The 21578-nt window shown below is 43.3% G+C and overlaps 1 protein-coding gene across 5 annotated transcripts in view; it reads right to left on the bottom strand.

Moving 5' to 3' along the window:
- The window catches only part of RANBP10 (RAN binding protein 10), a 66012-nt gene that overhangs the window by 21959 nt on the left and 22475 nt on the right, over positions 1-21578 (bottom strand). For 3 of the 5 annotated variants that reach the window (XR_015773798.1, XM_088062380.1, XM_005526266.3), the window contains exons 4-5: positions 10230-10397; positions 2750-2772 (exon numbers count right to left, since the gene is read on the bottom strand). Coding sequence is in view for 2 of the 5 variants with exons in the window: in XM_088062380.1 (XP_087918506.1) it covers positions 2750-2772; positions 10230-10397 (191 nt within the window). In the remaining 3 variants the exon portion in view is untranslated. Of the gene's footprint in view, positions 1-2749; positions 2773-7081; positions 7105-10229; positions 10398-21578 lie in introns of those variants that run through there. The other 2 variants (XM_088062381.1, XM_088062382.1) reach the window with 2 other exon arrangements.

Below are 21578 nucleotides of genomic sequence, written 5' to 3'. Positions count from 1 at the left end.
TCACTGATATGCCAACCCTAACATTTAAGCTTAAAAAGTGTAGAAGTAATGGGGCTTACTGGCCAAGCTTCTCAGTGATGTGTGTTACCAGAAGAAGCTTCAATACCCCTAAGGCTGTAATGCAAGGAAAAGCTCTTCCTTAAAGCCCTCCTGGAGGGGTAAGTAATGAGGAATGAATCAGAGCCAAAAAATCCATGTGGAACTTCTCAAACCAGAGCACTTCAAGGGTCACTCAAGTAAGTCTGCTGTTCCCACTCCTGTTTACAGTTAAATTTTCAGAACTGCAGCTTTAGCAGGTGAAGAACACAGACTACATTCCTTCTCTTTCCTATAACGGATACTTCTCTTATTTACCTTACTGGATATTGTGTTTCAGCCTGGATAACAGAACTATAAAAAATGAAAAACATCACCTGCAAGCGATCAATTTCATATTCTCTACTGCCTCAAGAATTCTACAATCTCTGACAACATTCATTATATTTAAACCAAAGTCTATCTTGGGTTTGGCATCCCCTTCTTTAGAAAAGCAGGTAATCTGAACTGTTTAGAACAGCCTATAACCCATGGACAAGGAAGCAAAAAGAGCACATGGAATACATTGGTACCTGCAAGGGTGAAGGAAGAAGGCAGTAATCCAAGGGAAGGACATTGGAAAAGAGAATGCTGAAGTCAGGTGCAGGCATCCTTAGGATGAAGCTGCCAACAGAGCAATTTAGCATATGCAGAGGGATGTCCTAGAGCCACATGGAGGCAGAAGTCTCCTATCCTTGTTCACATCCACAGATAAGGGGTGAAAAGACCCTGTCAAGCTTCTCTTCTCCTCTTTTTAGAGAGGAATTACCTCATGAAGGATAATTCTCAATCGCAGGAGGCCTACAGGGCATCAGCTGTTCTCCTCCCTGGCCCAGAAAAACAATGTTATGGATTAGCTGCTGCTAATAAAAGCCAGAAGGGGATTTCCCCAGAAAACAACTCACAAGGCACAGAGACCACTTACACACCATTTAGCCACTGGAGATTCCACCACAAGGCATCTGCCAAAACCTAGCCTGGCCATCTCCCAGTTTCACACTAAGACATCTCCTCTGCACAATACACACAGACAAGCCCCAGATCCTGTAAGGATGACCCGACCAGATCAATAAAGAGCAGGATAGGGAGATGTCAGGGGCTCAGGAGAGTTTTGAGTTCAATCTCATTGGCACTGTGAGACCTCACTGCAGCAAACACCCTTCTGTCTGCTCTGCTTCCCAGCTGCTCAGCCCCTGTGCCTAACAGAGACTCAGCACAGAGGTGAACAGCTTACACATGAACATTAAATGTCTGTGTCAGCTCACTGTGCACTCCAGGATCAACAGCATGCAAGCTAAGCTAAGCAGGAGAGGGAATTTCAACCTGCCAAATCTGTGCTGTGAAGTTCCATGGCAATGGTTACAAAACTAAATGACAAAGCAGTGGTACATGTGCTGGACAGATATTTTTGATCAACACCAGTCTAAATATCCTTTGTCTATCTCAACATGGAGACTGCTCCTGTTGCAGAAGGAGAAGCAGTCTAGCCAAATGAAATGACAAAGTGGTGAAAAAATTAGAAGGAATATGTAAATCTGTGACTACTAATGCAATCTATATCCAGAGAGAAAACAAACAGCACCAAAAACTAAGGGGCACATCAGAGAAGCATCTTCTTGCTATGGATGCAAGGTTATCACAATACCTCACTCCAAAAGGTTAATCTTCATGGAAAGGTAAACTATTCTTGTACTTTAATAAATTGTACTTGGACCAAGTGAATGAACTGCTGTGAAACAACCCACATAAAGAGTTTCTGGTTTAGAACACACTGCAATGTTACCTCAAAGACCCTAGGACACCTAGAAACACCCTGTATTGACAGTTGATGTGAAAAGGCCAATCAAATAACCACAATTTAAGTGCAGGCTGTAGTTGGGATATGGCAGAAATCTGTAAAGCCCTGAATCCCATTGGGAAGGTGAACAGGGAGTGCTAGCCATTATTTCTTACAATACAAAAATTGGAGGAACAAGATATATGTTTTCACAGGAAGTACAGAACGAAACAAAGCAACCTTTCCTTCACACAACAGGGAAGTCAGCCAAGAAAATGGATCACTTTGGAGGCCTAAAGAAGTTACCAAAACAAAGAAATTAGTCAGAGGAAATTAATTTGGGGTTATTAAGTACAAAGACAGGAGTGCAACCTTAGGGACAAGAAGTCCTGTGTATGAGAGATGGATGCAGTGGATGTGTTGATGTATGCCTGACCTGGTTTTACCTTTTTTCAGTGAACACATCCTCCTTGTCCAGGAACACTTGGGTCTAGAAAAGAGGGAATATTTTCTTGTTCGTGACCCTCTGTGCTTTTGTGAGACCTGACTAGACATCAGTGTAACTGTGCACATGTACTCCTCCTCAGAGTGGAAGCTGCATTTGGAAGACAATGGCCTGTAATGAAGTTGGCATCCTTGCTTTAATTCCAGCAGAAAGAGCAACATATTCTTAGAGGCGGTGAGGGATGAGAGGAGGCATGTGAATAGCCCACAAACCCAGTCACAGGATTATGAAGTTTCAGAAAAAGGAGCATTCACATCATTCAGTAATGTGTGTTATCATGTTTTTTTCAACAGGGCATCAAACAGAAAAAAAAAATAAATCACACCCCCACACTCTTCCCCCTCCCTTCTGTTTGCATTCTTAGTTAAAATACTGAAAATAGGTGTACTTACAGGGAGGTCTGTAAAGGCTATACCTGTGGGGGGAAAAATATTAGAATTAAAAAGACAAAGGATTTTTTCCCTGCTTGCCTACATCCTTAACATGCTACAAAACATTACTGCACTTCAATAAATCCCAGCTCTGCCCCTGCATTTCACTATATCATGTATTTAGAAGTAATTTCCCTCCCCAGTCCCCTCCTCTGCAAGTTTTTGCATCTGGAGAAAGGTTCAGGAAAAAGCCTAAATGTTTTCAATATCTCTCCCAAAAATCTGATTTTCTGAAAGCAGCTCTTCTTTCCTTTGCTTCTCCCTCTGTTACCATGAAGGAGATAGTTTTCAAGACTTGCTTTGGTGTTAGAAACAGAGTTTTAGTACAAAATTGCTTTGGTTTAGGCTGTAATTGGTTCTTCTTATCAGCCAGAGAAACAGGAATGAATATTCAGCACTTGGCATGACAGCTGGGGAACAGCCTTGCAACAGGACCGAGCTGCAGCCAGGAGCACCTGAGAAACACTGTGCAAAGAACAGCCTCATCCTCAACTTGGCTGATACAATTCCAAATAGAAAAGACAGGAAAAAAAGTGTATGGTTTCCCTTTTTATTTACGTCTGGCATATCAGGAAAGAGCCATTGCCTGGGATGGCTAACAGAGTTTTGGCTAGAGACAACACGGGCCACAGCCAGGCTACCTAAGGCCTCTGCATCTGCCTTAGGTGCCAGTTACTGCTCCAAAGGATGGTGCCCACAGGCTTTGGGTCACCCTCACCAACAACACAGGGGACACTGCTGCCACCACCTCATCAGGCTGAGCTAAATCCAGACTTCCAGCTAACATTCCAGGAGTCAGTCTGGAAGCTGAAGTCTTTCCCCATGTGTGCTCCCAAGAATGCTTTCTTGTCCCCAGCCAGAGGAAGGCTGGTACCCACACCAGTACACCCAGTTCTCACACACGTCCCACCTCTCCTCCTTCCCTTCTGCCTGGCACTGGAAGGCACTGCAGAAGCAGAACAGCACCTTCTGTTTTTAATTTTAAAACTATTTTAACCCAGAGCTGCAGTGTAACATTACCAGATCACTCTGAAATGGTAATTTAAACTAGTTTTGGGAGTCGAGATAGGAAACAAGTAATTTCTATTCAAAACAGCACAGATCCAAATCAAATGCTTGGAAAGAAATCCCAAATATTTTACTAAACAAACAGCCCAATAAAGTTACATTAACATCATGGCAGATAGTCAGTATGGTTTAATGAACATCCTGGCAGTTTGGACCTTGTTTATTGAGCACCCTCTCTACAAGCCAACCAAAGATTGTGCACACAGGTGATGTTGAACATGTGGCTGAGGAAAACATTCAGTAAGCATTTCTCTCACCTTGTCACTTTTTCCAGATATTGTTCCTCACTCAAACCTTTTTTTGCACTTTGCAATTATTTTGCTCAGCTGGATGAAAAGGTGGATGAAAGCTTGTTCCTACCCTTATGCCAGAATGAGGCCAATCTCCTTGAGCCAGCTGTCCACTGGAGTCTTCCTCTGCCCCCAGCATCTCTCAGAGCCAAAGGTGGCAAGGCTTGTGTAGCTGAGTGGCTGGAAGCTGCTTCCAGCACCTGGACAAGCACATGGTTTTTGAATGGACTACAAGGTGGGTGGAACACTGTCAGGATGGCAGAATTGTGATCAGCAGCTCAAAGTCCAAGAGTTGTCCCTCAGGGATTGATGGGAGGGCCAATAGTTTCTTGTCTTCACTAATGACCTGGACAATGGGACGAAGTGTGCTCCCAGCAGGCTCACTGGTGTCACCAAACGTGAGAGTGGACAATGGGCTGGAGGGCACAGCTGGAGAAATGATCCAGCACAAGCCTCTCAAAGCTCAACAAAAGCAACCTAAGAGCCCTGCCACCAACCAGGTTGTGATACTCCCAGAAAACAGGACAGGATGAGGCTGACTGGAGAGAAAGGAGACCTGCAGAAAAGATTCAGGGTCCTGCTGGTTAACAGGTAGAGCAGGAGCCAGCCCGTGGGTCCTTGCAGCAAAGGAGATCATCCACATCCTGAGCTGCATTAGTGAGAGTGTAGGTTAAAGGATGGGATTTCTCCCTTATTTTCCAACACTTGCTAGTCTACACTTTGGTTAAGATGGTCACTTTAGAGCTCCCCAATAACAGGACACAGTGAGACTGGAGGGAGTCCAGCAGAGGCCAGCAAGACAAAGACAGGCTAAGGGAAAAGTTTCTGCTCAGTCTTAAAAACATTCGGGCAGACACTTATTGCTGCCTACAGCTGTCATATAGGAGGGTATAAAAAAGGCTTTTCTCAGAGATGCATGGTGGCAGGAGACAGGAGGCAACAGAGACAAGCTGCAACATGGGAAATTATAATTAGAAAAATTCAGTATGAATTTTGGTCAAACACTGATTCAGGCCCAGAGAAGTCCCCAGGTGATCGCCATTCTTGGAGACAGTAAAAACTTGATGAGTTTCTGAGCAACATGATCTAGTTTGGGCTTGCTTTCAGCAGGGTGTTGGATGCTTGTCCTCCAGAGATCCCTCCCAGAGAAAATAATTCTATTATTCTATAAATAAACTTATTACACTGCCTTTACAATGAGACAAATGTATGTTTTTCACATTCTGTTATGTAATTCAGACTGATAAAATGCTTTATGCAGACAGCACTTGGTCTGTTGGACAGATATGTCTGCTTAGTGTGTCTGCATCTGCACTGCTACACACCTTCATCCAGGAAAGCCAACAGCAGAAAGAGAAATAATCACAGCTTGAATGTGAAACTGTTTGGTTTTTTTTCTCTGCAGCCCCTCCAAAGCCTGGATCCAGTTTAAAACCACAACCTTCTTAAAGACTTAAGGACTGGACAAATCAAGAGATCAGGAAGCAAGAGCCAGTGTGTGAAGTGCCCCTCCCCTAAGTCCAGGAAGTTAATGTGATCATCAAGGCAGTGCTACAAAGACACTAAATGAAGGTTCAGTGCTAGGGCACAGTGTGATTGACATCTTCACCTGCCTACCAAAGTACTCCCACTTTCCATGACTGAAGTGCACTCACGCATGACCCCATGCACAGAACGTGTTTGTGGACCTTCCAGCCCATCTCTGCGCTCCACCCAGCAACAATCATCCTGTCTGCCTCACAACTGGCCACTTACAGTATTCAATTTGCACAAGACAACAAACATTTGGGTAATCAGACACAGCACTCCACAGCAGGGTACCCCTCCAGCATGTGTTTAGGTAACTGTGATGCAGAGAATCCTTAAGCAGTGCTGGTGGATTGCAATAAGCACAACACGTTCAGCAGTGTGGTCATCCTAAAGAGCAGACTGGCAAATGCCAGCCCAGGAAAATACTTGAATATTTCTCCAACGTGCTGCTGAGGAGAAGCACTGTCAAACCCACATAGCTCTACATGCCCCTGGAAACAGATAACCTCCAATCAGGCCACTTGGATAAAACTGCTCATATTGAGAACAAGGCTGTAGCCAAGTCTGGTATTTTCTGTTCATTTTGGTAGTGAATGAGGGTGGTGAGGCCCTGGCACAGGTTGTCCAGAGAAGCTGTGGCAGCCCCATCCCTGGAAGTGTTCAAGACCAAGGTGGATGGGGCCCTGTACAATCTGGTCTACTGGAAGGTGTCCCTGCCCACAGCACAGAGGTTGGAACATGATCTTTAAGGGCTCTTCCAATACAAACCATTCCAGGATTCTATGATTTTAAACTTGATTTATCTGAAGTTTTGTTTTGAACATTTCAATGCTCTTGCTCCCTGCAAACTTAATTTGAAGCTTTGGGGTCAAACCTATTAAACCTAGGACTGACATCTGCATCTCTCTATGACAACAGATTTCTACATTACCCCTTATGCTCCTCCTAAACTGGCTTCAGAATGGATATTTTACTTTTTAGGTTAACTTGGTCTGTCCAAAAGCCTGCACTAGAACTCAAACTACAGGAAGTTTTCTATGCCAAGACTTCAGAGGGTTGCATGCTCTTTTTATAGCCCTGCTGCTCCATTTACCTTGGTCTGCTGTCAAAGTCTGAGATCTGAGACACTCCTACATTAGTCCCTGAGCAAACTCATCCACTTAAACCCAGAGACCTGCAGCAGTCACATTTCCTCCTCATGTCCTGGTCCAAGAGTTTCTGCTCAAGGGCTGGCACCCCAACATTTCTCCCTCTTTCTCTCCAAATTCACTCTCATCACACTTCTAGCCACATCTCATTATGTTTTTTACTGCCAGGACTCCGCTCAGAACTTGTCAAAAGTGTTTCACCAGCAGCCAGAAGACATTCAAGACATTTTCCAGAACAGAGAATTAAGACTACATACGATGTCAAACAGTTCTCATGTGACGTCTCCAAACAAAGTTCAAGACTTAGCTCCAACCAGAACATCCAGAATTTGTGATGGCCAAGAAAACAGTTCTTATACAGTGCTCCTGATGGATCTGATTAAATGAAAAAGTATGGAGACAATGGAAGATAATAGTTAAGCAACAGAAGAAATTGCAAGGAAAACAAAAGGATGGTGTCTAATTAATAGATGAAACGGTGAAGAGTGAATTGGAAAGACAAAGCTACAGTAATTCCATTAAAAGAAGGACAAATTCAAACTCTGAAACCATGCTCTCAAGCTAACTGGCCTAACAAAGGGGCTGATTAGTCTCATGAATATTCTTGGAATCTGCAGTAGGATTACACAATTACCTCATCTCCTAGAAGGAGACATACATGGCTTCCACAGCTTCATGTCAGGGAACACCTAGAAAAAACACATTCATCCCCTTCCTGGTAAACCTTTGCTTTACACAGCATAGAAATGAGATTCTCAAGTTGGCACTAAATACCATGGAACTTCAAGACCTTCAAGGAGTTGCTTCTTTCAGGGAAGAAAGCATTCTGACTTCCAAGTAAATCACTGCTCCTTCCTCCATTTAGCCTTGGTTCCTCTGCTGACACCTGTCTCACCTCCTCCTCACAGCTCTCTGCTCAGTGCCCATGAGGAGCTGTGTCACCACTGGTCAAGGGGCTCCTCTCCTCAGCATTCCACAGGAAGCACTTCTCCTGGATGCTGTGTTTCTTTATCAGAGACACAAACAGACACTTCTGGTCCTTACCAACAGCCTCCTCAGATGAGGTTTTCATTCTGCTTTTGTAAAAAGGCAGTAAAATGTTCCTGCCGCTTTTGTGGGGTCACCCAGCAAGGCCTGGGGTCTGCTGCTTCCTTCTGCACTTCCATCCCTGTCTCCTCTAACCACACCATCTCTGCTCCATCAGTACAACCATTATGCCACTACAGCTCAAAGAAAAGCTGCTACACAGAGGAGCCAGCTGTGAATGTTAAGGAGAGGCTTCTACCTGTCCTTTTCTCAGAGAGCTCATGTCTTCTACTGTCATCTGAAGAGCTCAAGAGGTCACCCAGGGAACAGCAATGCTTATAACTAATAATATAATAAGATATTATTTATAACAATATAGATTATATACATTATTATATTTATATATTATTAATTATTATAATTAATAATTCTCTAAGCACGGTAACCTTCTTGTCACCCTTCCTGTTTCTTCCCACTGGCACTGTTCACCCCTGGGGCAGGCTGTTCCTCGAGGGGTGATTCAATGTCAGATTAGAAAAACTTGAGCTTTCCATCCAAAAAAAGCCCAATCTTTGAAGGAAAAGGAACACTTAAATTTAAGAAAGGACGACTAGATAACTTCACTGCTGTAAAGAACTCTGAATGTCCCAAACAAAACCAATCTCTGAGCAAGTACACGAGGCAAAGAATCAGAGGGTCATCGTGACAAAAGGTAACACAGAAGTTTCTGAACTGGGCTCTTCATTTGGCTTAATCTGCCCAGACATCCAGGCACAACACAGTCCTGGGTACAAAACAGAGAAGGAGAAAGCAGCAACTTTTCAACTGATACAGCTTATACTATGGAGATTCTGGCCATTAAAAAGAAAGTAAATATCAAATGAACAAACTTGTATTAATTAAATAGAAGACCTGGCCTCCTCCTGACTCTCACACTTTTGTTATGATGAAAAGGAACAGCACTGTCAGGGTGAAAAACAATGAAGCTGGAAAACCACTCACTTCAACAACAGAAAACATCCAGAGGAGCACAGCACAAACCACTACAGGGCTTCTGTGTAAATATATGCTAAAAATCAAGGACAGCAACTAAAAGGAAAGATTTTGTGAAATCTTTTTAACTATTTCATTACCTCAGTGGCTGTTGTTTTATCTTGTCTCATTTCTAAGTAAAAGCTCCTGCTCTACACACCATCAGCCGTTGCTTTCAAGCCTCTACTTGTCTTACCAGTACTGGACTGACATGGGCAGCCTCAACAACCCCAGCTCTCCCAGCCTTTCCTTCTAGGACAGATGCTCCAAATCCTTCATCACCTTGGCAGCCCTTTACTGGACTCTCTCCAGTAAATCCATCTCTCCCTAATATTGGGGAGCCCAGTACTTCTCTCAAGAGCTCGGCAGAAATTCTGCACTCTCCAGGCACACTGCACTCCAATCCCACTCCTTCCTTCAGCCCAGCCAGTAACTCAAAACATCTTTGCTCTGTTAAGGGTTTTGAGCAGGGTACTTTTGGTATTTTTCTACCAATTTAATCTTGAATTCAACAAAGTACAATTGACACAGCAAGGAGAAGCAAAGGAAAGGAGTGCCCGTCCCTCCCTGCCAAATCAAATGAATCCTAGCACAAAAAGTGAGATGAACTTATAAAAACTTACTGCACATCTTATGTGACAAAAAAAATAATAAAAAAAATTATCTGGGGTGGATAACATGTCATCCAAGGAAAAGGTTTTTTAGAGGAAAATGGCCAAAAATTTTGATTTTAGACAAATAAGATATGACAGGTATTTCCAGACATAAGCCTGGAAAACATCTGAGATATTAATTTGGGCAAAAATTTTAAGTCCTTAACTTTAGGACAGTTACTGAAACAAGTGTGGAATGAACCAAACCATAGCTCAGTGCTTAAGTAAGACCTCCTGTACTGAATTAATGTCTGGCTTTGGGAATGCTCGGACCAATGTGCTGAGGCTTTTAGTCCCTTCAAAAATGAAGACACCAGTACCATGGCTTTGTAAGTAGTTGAACAACACACTTCTTTTTCCCACTTCTTTCTTTCTTTCCCTGTTGTCCAGTCATTAGACATCTTATCCAACCTCCCACCTACTGTGCAGTAGCAGAGGAAAACAGTAGAAGCTGTGGATGAAATTCTAATGTATCTAAACAAACTGAGCAGCATGGAAACCATTTTACCTGTTGGGAGTATTTCTGTCTTGGAGCCAATTTACAACTGCTGACAGCTGCTGAGTGCTCTTTTCCTCTGCCATTTAAACCTTACTCACAGGTGTGGGACAAGAGTTACGGTACAAGCAAAGTATTAAAGAGCAGCGAGAGCAGGGCTGGAGCATCCCTCTCCTGAGAACACCTTCCTTCACTTACCTAAACTGTGGCCATTTTTTGTGTAGAAGCAGGTGTTGTTGATAAGGTTGACACAGCAGCCAATCACATCTCCAGTGGTGAATGTGGGGCCATAGGGCTGCCCTGTCCCCGAGGAACAGAAGGAGTGCCCATCGTCACCATGGTACCCATAAGAATGTTTATCCCATCCTGCAAAAGACAAGGGAAAAGAAGAGGACAGCAGTGAAGCCAGTTCAGCAGAACCACACGGAACTACTACAACTCTCAGGACACAGTTTTCTGTGGGAGTTTTAAAATTTGATTCCTACTCCTGATTCATCCCAATATTAATTTTCACATACCAGTAACTGAAAACAAATTAATAGTCTTTAATCAGAACACATCATCTGCGTTTCAACCTGCTTCTCTTTTATCTTGCCTGAGGTGAAACAAACTACTTTTGTAAAACATTTGTGTTTCCCAAAAACAAAATCTTCCTGCAAAAGCATTTAACAAAATGATCCTCAGACACTTGCAGCTTTGTCTGTAAGAGCTGTCACAAGTGTACCAAATGGAGAGAGGCAATTTTTGCATTCTCAAATCTGTATTTCCCTTCTGCAGTTGATAAGGATTTCTGTTTCCCTTGGGATACAGTATTTCCTGTTCTGCAGACAGCTTAAAACACGACCCTCGGATGTCAAAGGGGAGTTCAATGCAAATGGTCAGTTCTAATATTAATATCTTTTATTTCTTCTGCCAGTAACATCGTGCTAAGGCTAACAGCTGGGCTTAGGGATTGCACCCTGTCCACTTGTTCTTTTCTGTATATCCCAGTAACTTCATTTGAAGCATTGCTCTGAATTGCACAATGAAAGCCACATCTCACAGAGAGACAGACTTCTACCAGAAAGTGATACAACACTGAAAACAAGCACCTGTGCTTTATATGGATATGGCTGGATCCTTAGGGAAGCAAAAGAAGGTGCTTTGGCCATCTACTGACCTTTTACAGCCAAGGGTAGTGCAGATTCTGTTAAGTGGGGAGTGATGGCTCTGGCAAAGGGACTGTGTAAGAAACACAAAGATTGTGCAGGAAGTGCAATGAAGCACAAAAAGACTGAGCACACTGAGAATTACAGAGCAAAGCCCTGCAAAAGTGGGCTGCAGCATTTCTGAACCAGAATCTTCCTCCAAAGCCAACAACAATATGAGGGCACTAGAAATCTCATCTTGTAAAATAGTGCTACAACACTGTGGCATCAGCACCCACATGCTCAGGGTTTCTCAGAAAAGGACACAACAGTAAGTGCATGTCTAAGGCCCTGTTAATTGTACAACACCAAATGAATGCCAGTGGGAAAGTCAGGGAATGCAGCAAGACTGAAACATGTCACAGTCCAAGATTTTGGACCTCAGAGCAAAGTTTGGAAGTGAAAGGCGTGAAGGACTCCCAGCAAATTCTAGTCTAGAAATGGTGAGTAATTTCCTCTGTTTAGTCCCACACATCCAACAGGAACAGACTGAGATGTCCCAAGAGTCAGCTCCAAACAAGCTGTTGACAGTAGCACCAGTCCTGCTTCAAATCTTCATGAAAGACAGGGACAACAGCACAGGCAGCACCCTCAGCAAGCACAAAAACGATGCCAAATTGACTTGCCAAAACAAAGGAGGAAGCGATAGGGGCTCTAGAGTCTGTTGTCAAACTTCCACTGCTAAGACTCCATCCAGTAAAAATATCACTGAAATATTTTCTAATTTTTAAAACTGTGGCTCCTTTCCACTATCCCGTTTATTTCTCTGTTGCCTTCACTGATCTATTATTTTAGACTCCCCAAAACCAGACCTGTTACATGAGTGTCAGTTCAGAACTGTTTTAATGAAGCTGTTGGTAAGCTGTATTTCAGATGGTAACTTAAATCAATTTATCTCCTAACCTACTCTTAGAACAATCCAAACACAAAATTCTAGGTCTTCATACAAAACATTTCTGGCATTACAAAGCAGCTACCAAGAACTTGTCATCAGTTACAATTAAGCAGTGAAGTGCTTACACATCATGTACTGGGTAAGGCTCCCATAAGAAATAACACAGCATGTCCAACTGTGAGGATGAGCTCACTAAATGCTTGTGCCAATGCAGGCACTACTGGTTCTGCAGTGGAAAAAATAAAGGTTTCATTACCTACAGATCAAAGCCGATCCTACTGAAAAAACCCTCCTCCTACTCCATTATGACTTGGGCTTCACAGTGTCATTTCTTGCTGTAGCACTAACGGTGGTGGTGAACTCCAGTGAGAAGTGACTGAATAAAGGCCTTGAAGACAATGACAAACGTGGTACAAACAACAACAACAACGCCTGGATAAAGCTTGTTTTAAATCTTACTCTCCCCAGAAAACCACTAACATAACCAGTTAAGGAAATTTGCTCACCCAGCACTTTGCTAATGATATGCAGAGTTTACTTTTCCAACTCAAATGTTGTGTAGTGCTGAACCCAGACCTGGCACCACACTAGGGGCTTTAAATCTAGACTGTCAGCCTTATCCGATCACCATGGTCATCTTAAAAAAACAAGCCAGAGTTGTTTGAGTGAACTTACTGTACTCACTGTAAACATAAACTGAGTGGCATTAATTATATGCCTAACCTTAAGTTATTTATTAATAAAAAACAGATCCCTATTTCCAAAATTCTGCCCAAAATAAACATGAGGGCGGTGGCATATGGGTCATTCCAGCACTGGCCAGCTCCAGCCAATCTTCTGAAATTTCCTAATAATCTAAATTAAAAACAACAATCAGCACTTCTAGTACTTCTAGGTCAAAGTTATCTGGGCCTGTTGATTTAAATAGTGTATCCCTATTGGAAGCATTCGGCATTATCCTGGATTACCAGCAGAGTGGGGAGTAACTCATCACATGTATTTTGAAAACACAGACTCCAAGTTTTCTCAAAACACTTTCTGAAAACTTGGGCTTTTCCTGCACCATTACCCATTTGCTATTGCCATCTAGGAATGGGTCCAGCATATTGCAACCTCCTCTGTGACTCCCACGACAACCTTTGAGCCTCCAGTTACTCAACAGCTTCCTCCTCTACAAAATCCAGCAGTGCTTTAATAAGGACTGAACTGGAACTTCCTGAAAGCCTCCCCACAGCTGCATCTGCAAATTCTCCAGACAGTTTAACCTCTGTGCCACTTGTACTTAAGTACTTGCAGAAGTCACTGTTGTGACCTGGAGGGCAGAGATGAGGTGATACCTACATGCTCTTAAAAAGGCTGTCCCTGTGGGATAGGGGGCCAGCCCAGACAAGGACACTCCTCAAGAAGTGAGACAGCAGAGGTACAGGATGTGAACGTATCACACCCTGACTGAACAGTGTTACCACCTTGCACAGTCAGACTGAGCCAGATGGAGATTCTCTTCACTCAGTACTCCTGGAAAAAATTTGTTTCCAGTAAATTGTTCAAACCTCCATTAAGAATATATAAACACTCCTATAATTAATTGTGCCCTGCAAGGAGTTTAACAGCGTAACTGCAAGCAATGAAAATGTGCCTCCTATTACTTGGATATATCCTGTGGTTCTTGCACTGGAGAAGATGACAAACTATGGACCTGGGTGTCTCCAGAACATACGTCAGTATACAGACCTCTGCAAAATCCCCCATAATTATCCCTTTCCCAGGCTGATGACTCCTAACTTATTTAGCTATTTCCTGCTTTTCTGACATCATCATCTGAACCTCCTCTGGATTTACAGTGTTGCTTGTGAGAATGAAGGTGGCCCACGGAGAAGGGAAGCAGGCTGCACTTTTCTCTGCACTGTTTCCTAGTCCTCTACAAGTTAATCCTAGCGTTTTCTCTTTATTGTCCTTTTTACCATAGACCTGATATTTCCATGAAGTCATTGTCATCACTCCAAAATGCATCACGGCTCTTGTGACAAAGCTCCATTTGCACAGATTTTCATGTGCATCTCCCTGCTGGGGCACATTGCCTCAGCTTGCTCCCACAGCTCCTCAATCTCACACCTCCCCCAGTCTCACAATCCTCAGCAGCTCCAGCAGTCCATCCCTGACAGAGAGGTGCAGGCAGCTGCTCCTAAGTAAACCCTGGGAGCACCCATGTACTGACAGTTTGTGATTGGTAGCTCATTCCAACAAGGCTGTTTAAAGAACATCCCATTCTGGTCTCTTGGTGATAGCCATGTCTAGAGCAATGGACACTCAGCACCTACGTGCAGCTGTGGCCAAGCTAAAAATTCTCAACTGCAAGTGCAGATTCCTCTCAAAATTTCACAAATCTGGACAAAATTGGAGAATGTGCTTTTTCTTATAAAACACAGATCTTGGACTCCTGATGGCCTATACTCTATAGATCAAAATCAAGTGACCTAGAGTGGCTGCAGAGTCCAGTTTACAGTTTTTTCCCTCTTTCCTTTCCCTTCCCCATCCTCTCTTCAGAAGCACAAAATCATTTTAAACAGGGGAGACAGGCAGAGAACAGAAAGGATTTGGCCACCTGGCTCATGCTAGTGGTCAAAGCAGAATCTCAGTGTCCCAACTCTAAGATTGTTCTCACTACAGCTCATTTTGAAGGCAGCACTTTGAACATGCAAATATAGAATCACAACCACTATAGGCAGGACTTCAACAGCTATTGAGCAAAAAGAGGTTAAATTTACATCCCTTTGAACTGAACCCCTCAACACCCAAACCCAAAATATACCTATATATTTACTAACAAGATGCAGAATAGCTCAGATCGTGCAATCAAAGAATGGGAAGAAAGAAAAACAAAAACCATGAGTAGGGCTTGGTAGGACATTTTTTTATGTTCAACACCAAACTGAAGTTCTGTTTGGCCTGCTAACAAGAAAAAGCTGATATGCTGACCTTCTTGGCAGACTACCTGGATCCCAACACATAGGGGAAAAAAATGAACAGCAAGTTCCATTGCTGCTGCTTGATAAACAGGTCAGAATTATGCAATGCCAGACACGTGGCAGAAAGGGCTTGAGTTACTTCAGGACACAGTTACAGGATAAACTGATAAACACTCACTCTTAAGCAAGCACCAGAGTTACATGTAGTGTGCTACTACTATCCCTGACTATTCTACATCTGTCCCTGTTCAATCCCAACTTTCCCATTCAACATCAGTCTCGCTTTACTCTTTGACTTTTTGGTCAGATCCTGACTTCTGTACCTGAGATCAGACTCTGCCTCAGAAGGCAGCAAGTGGGAAGTAGCTCTGTTGAGTTGGATGACCATTTACACCTCAGCACCACAGAAATAACACGGTGATTTAGCTCTCTGCTTCAAGAGCCCCACCACTGAACACAGAACTTGTGGTAGGCTCTGGGCAATACTGCCATCATGGCTACATCACACACCTAGGTAAACCAGGATAAGCTGCTCAACCTTAAAGTGTGGAGCATCATATAGAGGATGGATGGGTGGGTGGGTGGATGGATGGGTGGGTGGGTGGATGGATGGGTGGGTGGATGGATGGGTGGGTGGGTGGGTGGGTGGATGGATGGGTGGGTGGGTGGATGGATGGGTGGATGGGTGGGTGGGTGGGTGGATGGTGGGTGGGTGGGTGGGTGGATGGGTGGGTGGGTGGGACGGATGGGATGCCCTGATGCAAGTTACCAAGTATTTTCACTATGCTTTTTCTGGCCTGATGCTTTGTTCACACAGGGTGGAAAAGAAAGCCAAGTGATGACATCCCCCAGAACACCAAGGTTCAAATATGTCAAACTTGCCACTGGGCACAAGGGAACAGGGAAGGCAACACCCACAGGGATCTGTGCTGAGATCCCCTCTGATGACATGCCAAAGGACTGACATGCAAGGCCCAGTGATCATGGAAAATATACTTTTCCGGTGAGTTATAGCCAGACACATCAGACTCTTCCTGCTCTGCACTTGCTGGGCTAAAGATTTTGGCAGACAAATGAACTTGATCACTGACACATGGACCATTCCCTGCCCATGAACATTCCAAAGGAGAAACACATTCTACTACAACTCAGCCCAAGCATTCAATGCAATGGGTGTAGAAGGTGCTGCAAAGGGCAGGACCTTGCTGACCACACATTCAGAGGTAACCTCTTTGCAGTCAGGGATAACTGGGACATCTGAAGCTGTAAGGAATGGTTGAGTATGTTTGGGCATATGAAGGTTAGACGGAAGTTCCACAGAAAGAATCTGGAGATTTGTAGATAGGGTTTGTGTCTGTTGTATCATTACTAATGGGAGAGTTTGAGACTTACTCTTCAGGACAGACCCCAGTGACCACTCCACAATCTTTCCAAATTTTATCTCTATCTGCTTTCCCTCTTTCATATTTTGGAACACTTTTCATTTTTTCCCCTCTCTATTCTTGTCCAGTATTTTGCCTGTAGCATTCCTCTTCCCACTCCCCTCGCCAGCAATCCTAGCTTCCCACAGCTCTCCATGCCAGAGCAAGTGGTGTACAAACACTAGCTGCAATGGGACAAGAACTTGTGTCAACACACTGAAATAAACCAAACAAAATAATTTTTTAAGATTTATTGAATCCAAAGTCCAGCAGAAACAGATGTACAAACTTTGCTTGTACAGTGCTTGGGGAATGGGATGTGGAGGGTGGAGGCAGCAGCAGAGCCCAGAGTTGGTGCTGGATCATGTTCCAGTGGGAGTCAGGACCTCCTCCATGCACTGTGCTGAGCAGGCTGCTATTGCTCAGCCAGCTATGGGTCTTTGGCAGCAGCAGAGCATGAGGTCAGGGGAGGGGAAGGTATGTTCAACAGAGGCTGAACAGATGCAATCTGGTGCACAGAGAAGTTGGAAGTTGCTTCTACACTGTCCTGGGCTGAGCAGTCCCAGGCAGGGACAGGACAACCATGAACATGGGGCAGGAGCCAGTACCACAGAACTGGAACCACCCTCTGCTGATTACTCCAACTTCCAGTGGATTTGGCTCTGTAAATGGATGTGCCTCTGGTGCACATCCGCGCAGAACAGTGAATACAGGCCTCTGCACCCAGCAAAGGAAAGGCTCAGCAAGCTCTGATGCTCCTGCAGCCTCAGAAGCCAAATGCCTGATCATGATAAGTCTGTAAATGCCTGGCCATGAGAAATCTGCTGCCACAAGAACCATCTGAGGTGCTGGAGCATCTCAGCTGTCACTCAGTTTTACAGCATTTATGCCAAGTCTTATGAAGCCACATACACATCACATGTTTTGGTGAGAACAGGGTGGCAACTTTGCTTTCCTTTATTCAATCATGCTTTAGAATCAAATCAACTATTAGCACTGCAACACATCTTTCTGTTTCCATAAAGAGCCTACAAAATCAGCTGCTCAGTGGCCACAGTAACCTCTGTTATAGAGCTGGGGATGTGGGCACAGGGGAGGCATGGCCCTGGCATGGAACAACTGTCTAGGTACAGTCACAACACCAACTGCAGGACAGGAATAGGACCAGGGAACAGCGTGCTCAACACATTACAGCATCTCCCTGGCAGAACTTCAAGGGCCTGGACATCTGCCCAGAACATGTCAAGGGTAAAAAAAAAACAACAAAAAACCAAAAAAAAACCCAAAAAAACCTTAAAATCCACCTACCCAAGGATATGAACAAGCCCTAGCCAGAAACATCCCCAACTCTTCTTGCTTGCAACAGCTTCAGTTTCTTCTGCAAGGTGGCAAAAAGACTGAGTGCAGTAGAAGGCCAAACCTTGCACTACAGGATCAAGGCTTGTGCAGAGAATAAGAACAACTTTACCCCACGGAGAACAAACTTCCCTAAGTAGGGGCTGGATGGGTTCAAATCCCATAACCTTTGCAGTATCCCAAGGAATCGTGTACAAGGCCATGGAGCAGTGCAGCACAGCACCACACACACCCCAGAGGGGCACTGCTGCTTAGAGCTTCCCCCTCACCCCAGGTCCCAGCAGATGAAGCAGAGTCAGTTTGGCCCCTGCACAGACACAGCAGATGATGCTAATCACAGAGTGCAGGACTTCTGGCAGGCCTGGCTGCAGCTTTGGCTCAGAAGCTATTCCATGTTTTTCAATAAAGTACTTGCAACTGTAAAAGAGACAGAACTCAGACCAAATCCTCACAGGAAGACTTATGTGTGGCAAGAATCTAAAGGAGAGGAAAAAAAAAGGAATCACAACATCTCTCTCATATTAACAGAGAGCAGGAAGAAAAGGACACAGTGACCCAAAAATCAGTATGATTCAAGAGTCTGGGAGATAGAGCAGAATCTGGGTGCTAACAAGCAATGCTTGAAGCACCATGGAGACAACAAGCAGAGTAACACTGTACAATTTTTCACAATATTGATCTGGCACAGTGATTTTTAGACCAGACCAGCAAGTCCTACCATTAAACAACCACTGCATGTTAACCAGCCTTCAAAACAACATCAAAATACAGTCTACCATTATATGAAGTGGCACTACTCACTGACTCATAAAGAAAAAAAACAAAACCAGAAGGCTCTGGACAGCTGCAACACAGGCAATACCTTTTCAACAGGAAAGGTCTGTTCCACCAGCCCCAGAAATTTGTAAGGAGTCCATTTCACTATTACTTAGCATGCACCTCACTACAGAATACAGTAATCAAGATAAAAATCATACTTCCTTGAATGAATAAAGATGGCAAGTCCTCCTAACTTATAAGCTTGATGGATCCATCTTCTGCCAGAGTCAGAACATGATCTGGGTTTCTCTACCCCAGAGAGGTCAAGATGTGCCACAAGCCATTTACAGCCCTGTGAAGAGCACACCATGGTTAAAGCAACTACAGAACAGGTTGGTTGTGTCTACAAAGGAAAAGCTCTCCAGCATGATCATGTCACCACTGCACTATTGTATCCATTATACTCCCTGACACACCACAGTGGAGGGAGTGGGAAGCAGAGCAGGGGTACAAAATAATGCAAGACAGGGATGGGGAAAAAGAGTCAGATGAGGAGCTTTTCTATTTATCTATTTAGTGGAAGGGGTAAGGAACAAGTTACAATCAAAAGCTTATCACATCCACAGGCTACAAATCTCATGATAGTAAATAATTCACATGTTCATTTATGGGGCAACTTTTTCAACCTTCAGCTGATGGGCAAGAGCACCTTTATAAAATATTAAGACACTTCCAGCAAAATCTTGCAAAGTAATGGGCAAGAGTCATTTTACAGAGATGTCAAGGCAGGACAGTTTAGTGACTCAGCCAAAAGCAATGTTAGAGTTCACTGAAGAATGCAGGGGGTTCATGTCTAGTTACTATTTAAAACAATCCCTAAAATGGTATTTAATAAGCTAAGAAAATTACAAACAAAAAACCACTTATGTAAACACAAGACCTTATGGAGAGAGAAGTCTTCCAGAGGAAGTACACCTCATGATGCTAAGAGGTTGCAACAAGGACTTCTAGATTCCAAACTGAGGTTTCTTCAATACTTTCCACATTAACCAAAGTGAAGCAACCCAACCAAATGCCTGGCAACAGTTTTTCTGGCTGCAGGCATCACAATCATCACAAACTATATGAGCAAACACGTGACCTGAAGTCAGTCAGAAAGGGAAAAAGGCAGGAACTTTTTCATACAGTCCTAGTTTACATATACAGGGCCATAAATAAAACATGATATTAAATTTAACCTTAATTCAGACGATAATTCATCCCAATTCTGTGGTTCAGGAGCTGGTTTTGTTACTCTCCAACTGTGAACATACCTGATAGCATCAGGTCTGACCTCATTTGGGGACCTGATGACTCTGGTGCTACCCTCAGCACATATCATGAAGGAAATAACACATCTGTCCAACCCCTCTGTGCCACACCAGCTCAGGCAGTATCAGCCCTGAGCACAAGGCTCATGTTCCAGAACACATCCACCCAACCAAGCTGTGCTCAGCCATGTGCATGGTAAGTTCTGTAGGGGCAACACCCCAAATCTGCAGAGCACAGCAGCGTGTGAGGACGGAGCTTTTGACAGAAACCCCAACAACGATTTCTGAAAAACTGAAGAATGGGAAAGAAAGAACTCCCAGTTCATCTATGGGACAAAGATGGGATGTGAATGAATTCACAGCACCTGCAACAAATCTGTTTCAATATTCAAGCTGGAATTTTCATACAGGTTCAGGTGAAGTCAGCACATAAACTGAAAAACTGATTGAAAAAAGAGAAAGCTGACATGGGATGAGAAGACAACTGAGCAACTCAGTGGAACTAAGCTGAAGTTGATGGGCAGTGGACAAGTCAACCACAAATGAAAAAGATTCCCAAAGACACAAAGAATTACCTTTTTTTAATAAAGATCATATAATTTTGAGAATTCTAAAATTCCAAATTTTAAAAATTTTATGGTTTTAAATTTTAATTTTAAAAGGTGTTCAGCTGATCTGCAAAGGGTAGAAGCAGGAAAGGAAAATACGAGGATGAGTTAAGTAATGCCAGAGAAACTCAGATTCTTCAACATATGAGGCATCAGGGAAGGCATTAAAATATACATAGAATAATTGTACACATAGAGTGAAGATGAAAAAAGAAACAATATAATGAGTTCTGTATTCCCAGGATAAATAAAAATTAAGTGCTCCTCAGATTACTTTCCTATGATGGCATTTCACATACACTGAACACAAGATTGATTCCATATGGGAAAAAAAAAATCTTAACACTAAAAATATGTGAAAGCTTAAGTTCAAAGGAAATCCTTTTGTTTTATTACAAGAAGCCCAAACTTCCTATTAAGTTCTTTAGTATGACCTTAATTTTGACTTAAACTAAAAAAAAAAAAAAAGCTATTTTCAAAATAGCAGATGGTGCAGTACAGTAAGAGCAGATTCCAGAAAGAAACAACCAGTTTAAACTGGTCCCAGGACACTTCCTTCAATATGAGATTTTTAACTTTTTTTTTTTTTTTTTCAAATGGGGCTGGGCAGCCTGTCTTGCTCAGCCTTATGCTGTGGACTGAACACTTTTTAGTGGCTGGAGTGCAATACCTCTGATTCTGGAGTGCATCACCTCTGATTCTGGAGTGCATCTTGCAGTTTAGTTTAGAAGAAACAGGGCAGCACCACCAAAAATGTAAATGAAAGTACAGGCAGTGGTGACAACCAGGAGATTCACTTACATAAATAAACCCCTTCTCCAAAAATAAGAGACTCATGTAGATAAATCCAAAGGGCTCTGACTTACAAAGGCCAGAAACCTCAAATCTGCTGTAACATGTATCTTGTTTTGGCAGGGTATGTTTTTTATGCACCACAATAATCTTCACCCACCCAGGCGAGCTCTCATATGGTGAGGAATTTTTCTAAAAATCCATTCTGCACAAATGGATTCAATAATTCTAGAGCTGACCCATCAAACTGACC

Source organism: Pseudopodoces humilis, chromosome 14, assembly GCF_049639895.1.
Source record: "Pseudopodoces humilis isolate 2021_Gansu_Grassland_sample_001 chromosome 14, ASM4963989v1, whole genome shotgun sequence".
NCBI classification, from domain to species: Eukaryota; Metazoa; Chordata; class Aves; order Passeriformes; family Paridae; genus Pseudopodoces; species Pseudopodoces humilis.
Note: the sequence above shows the minus strand (reverse complement) of the source record. Positions and strands in the feature narration are given on the sequence as shown.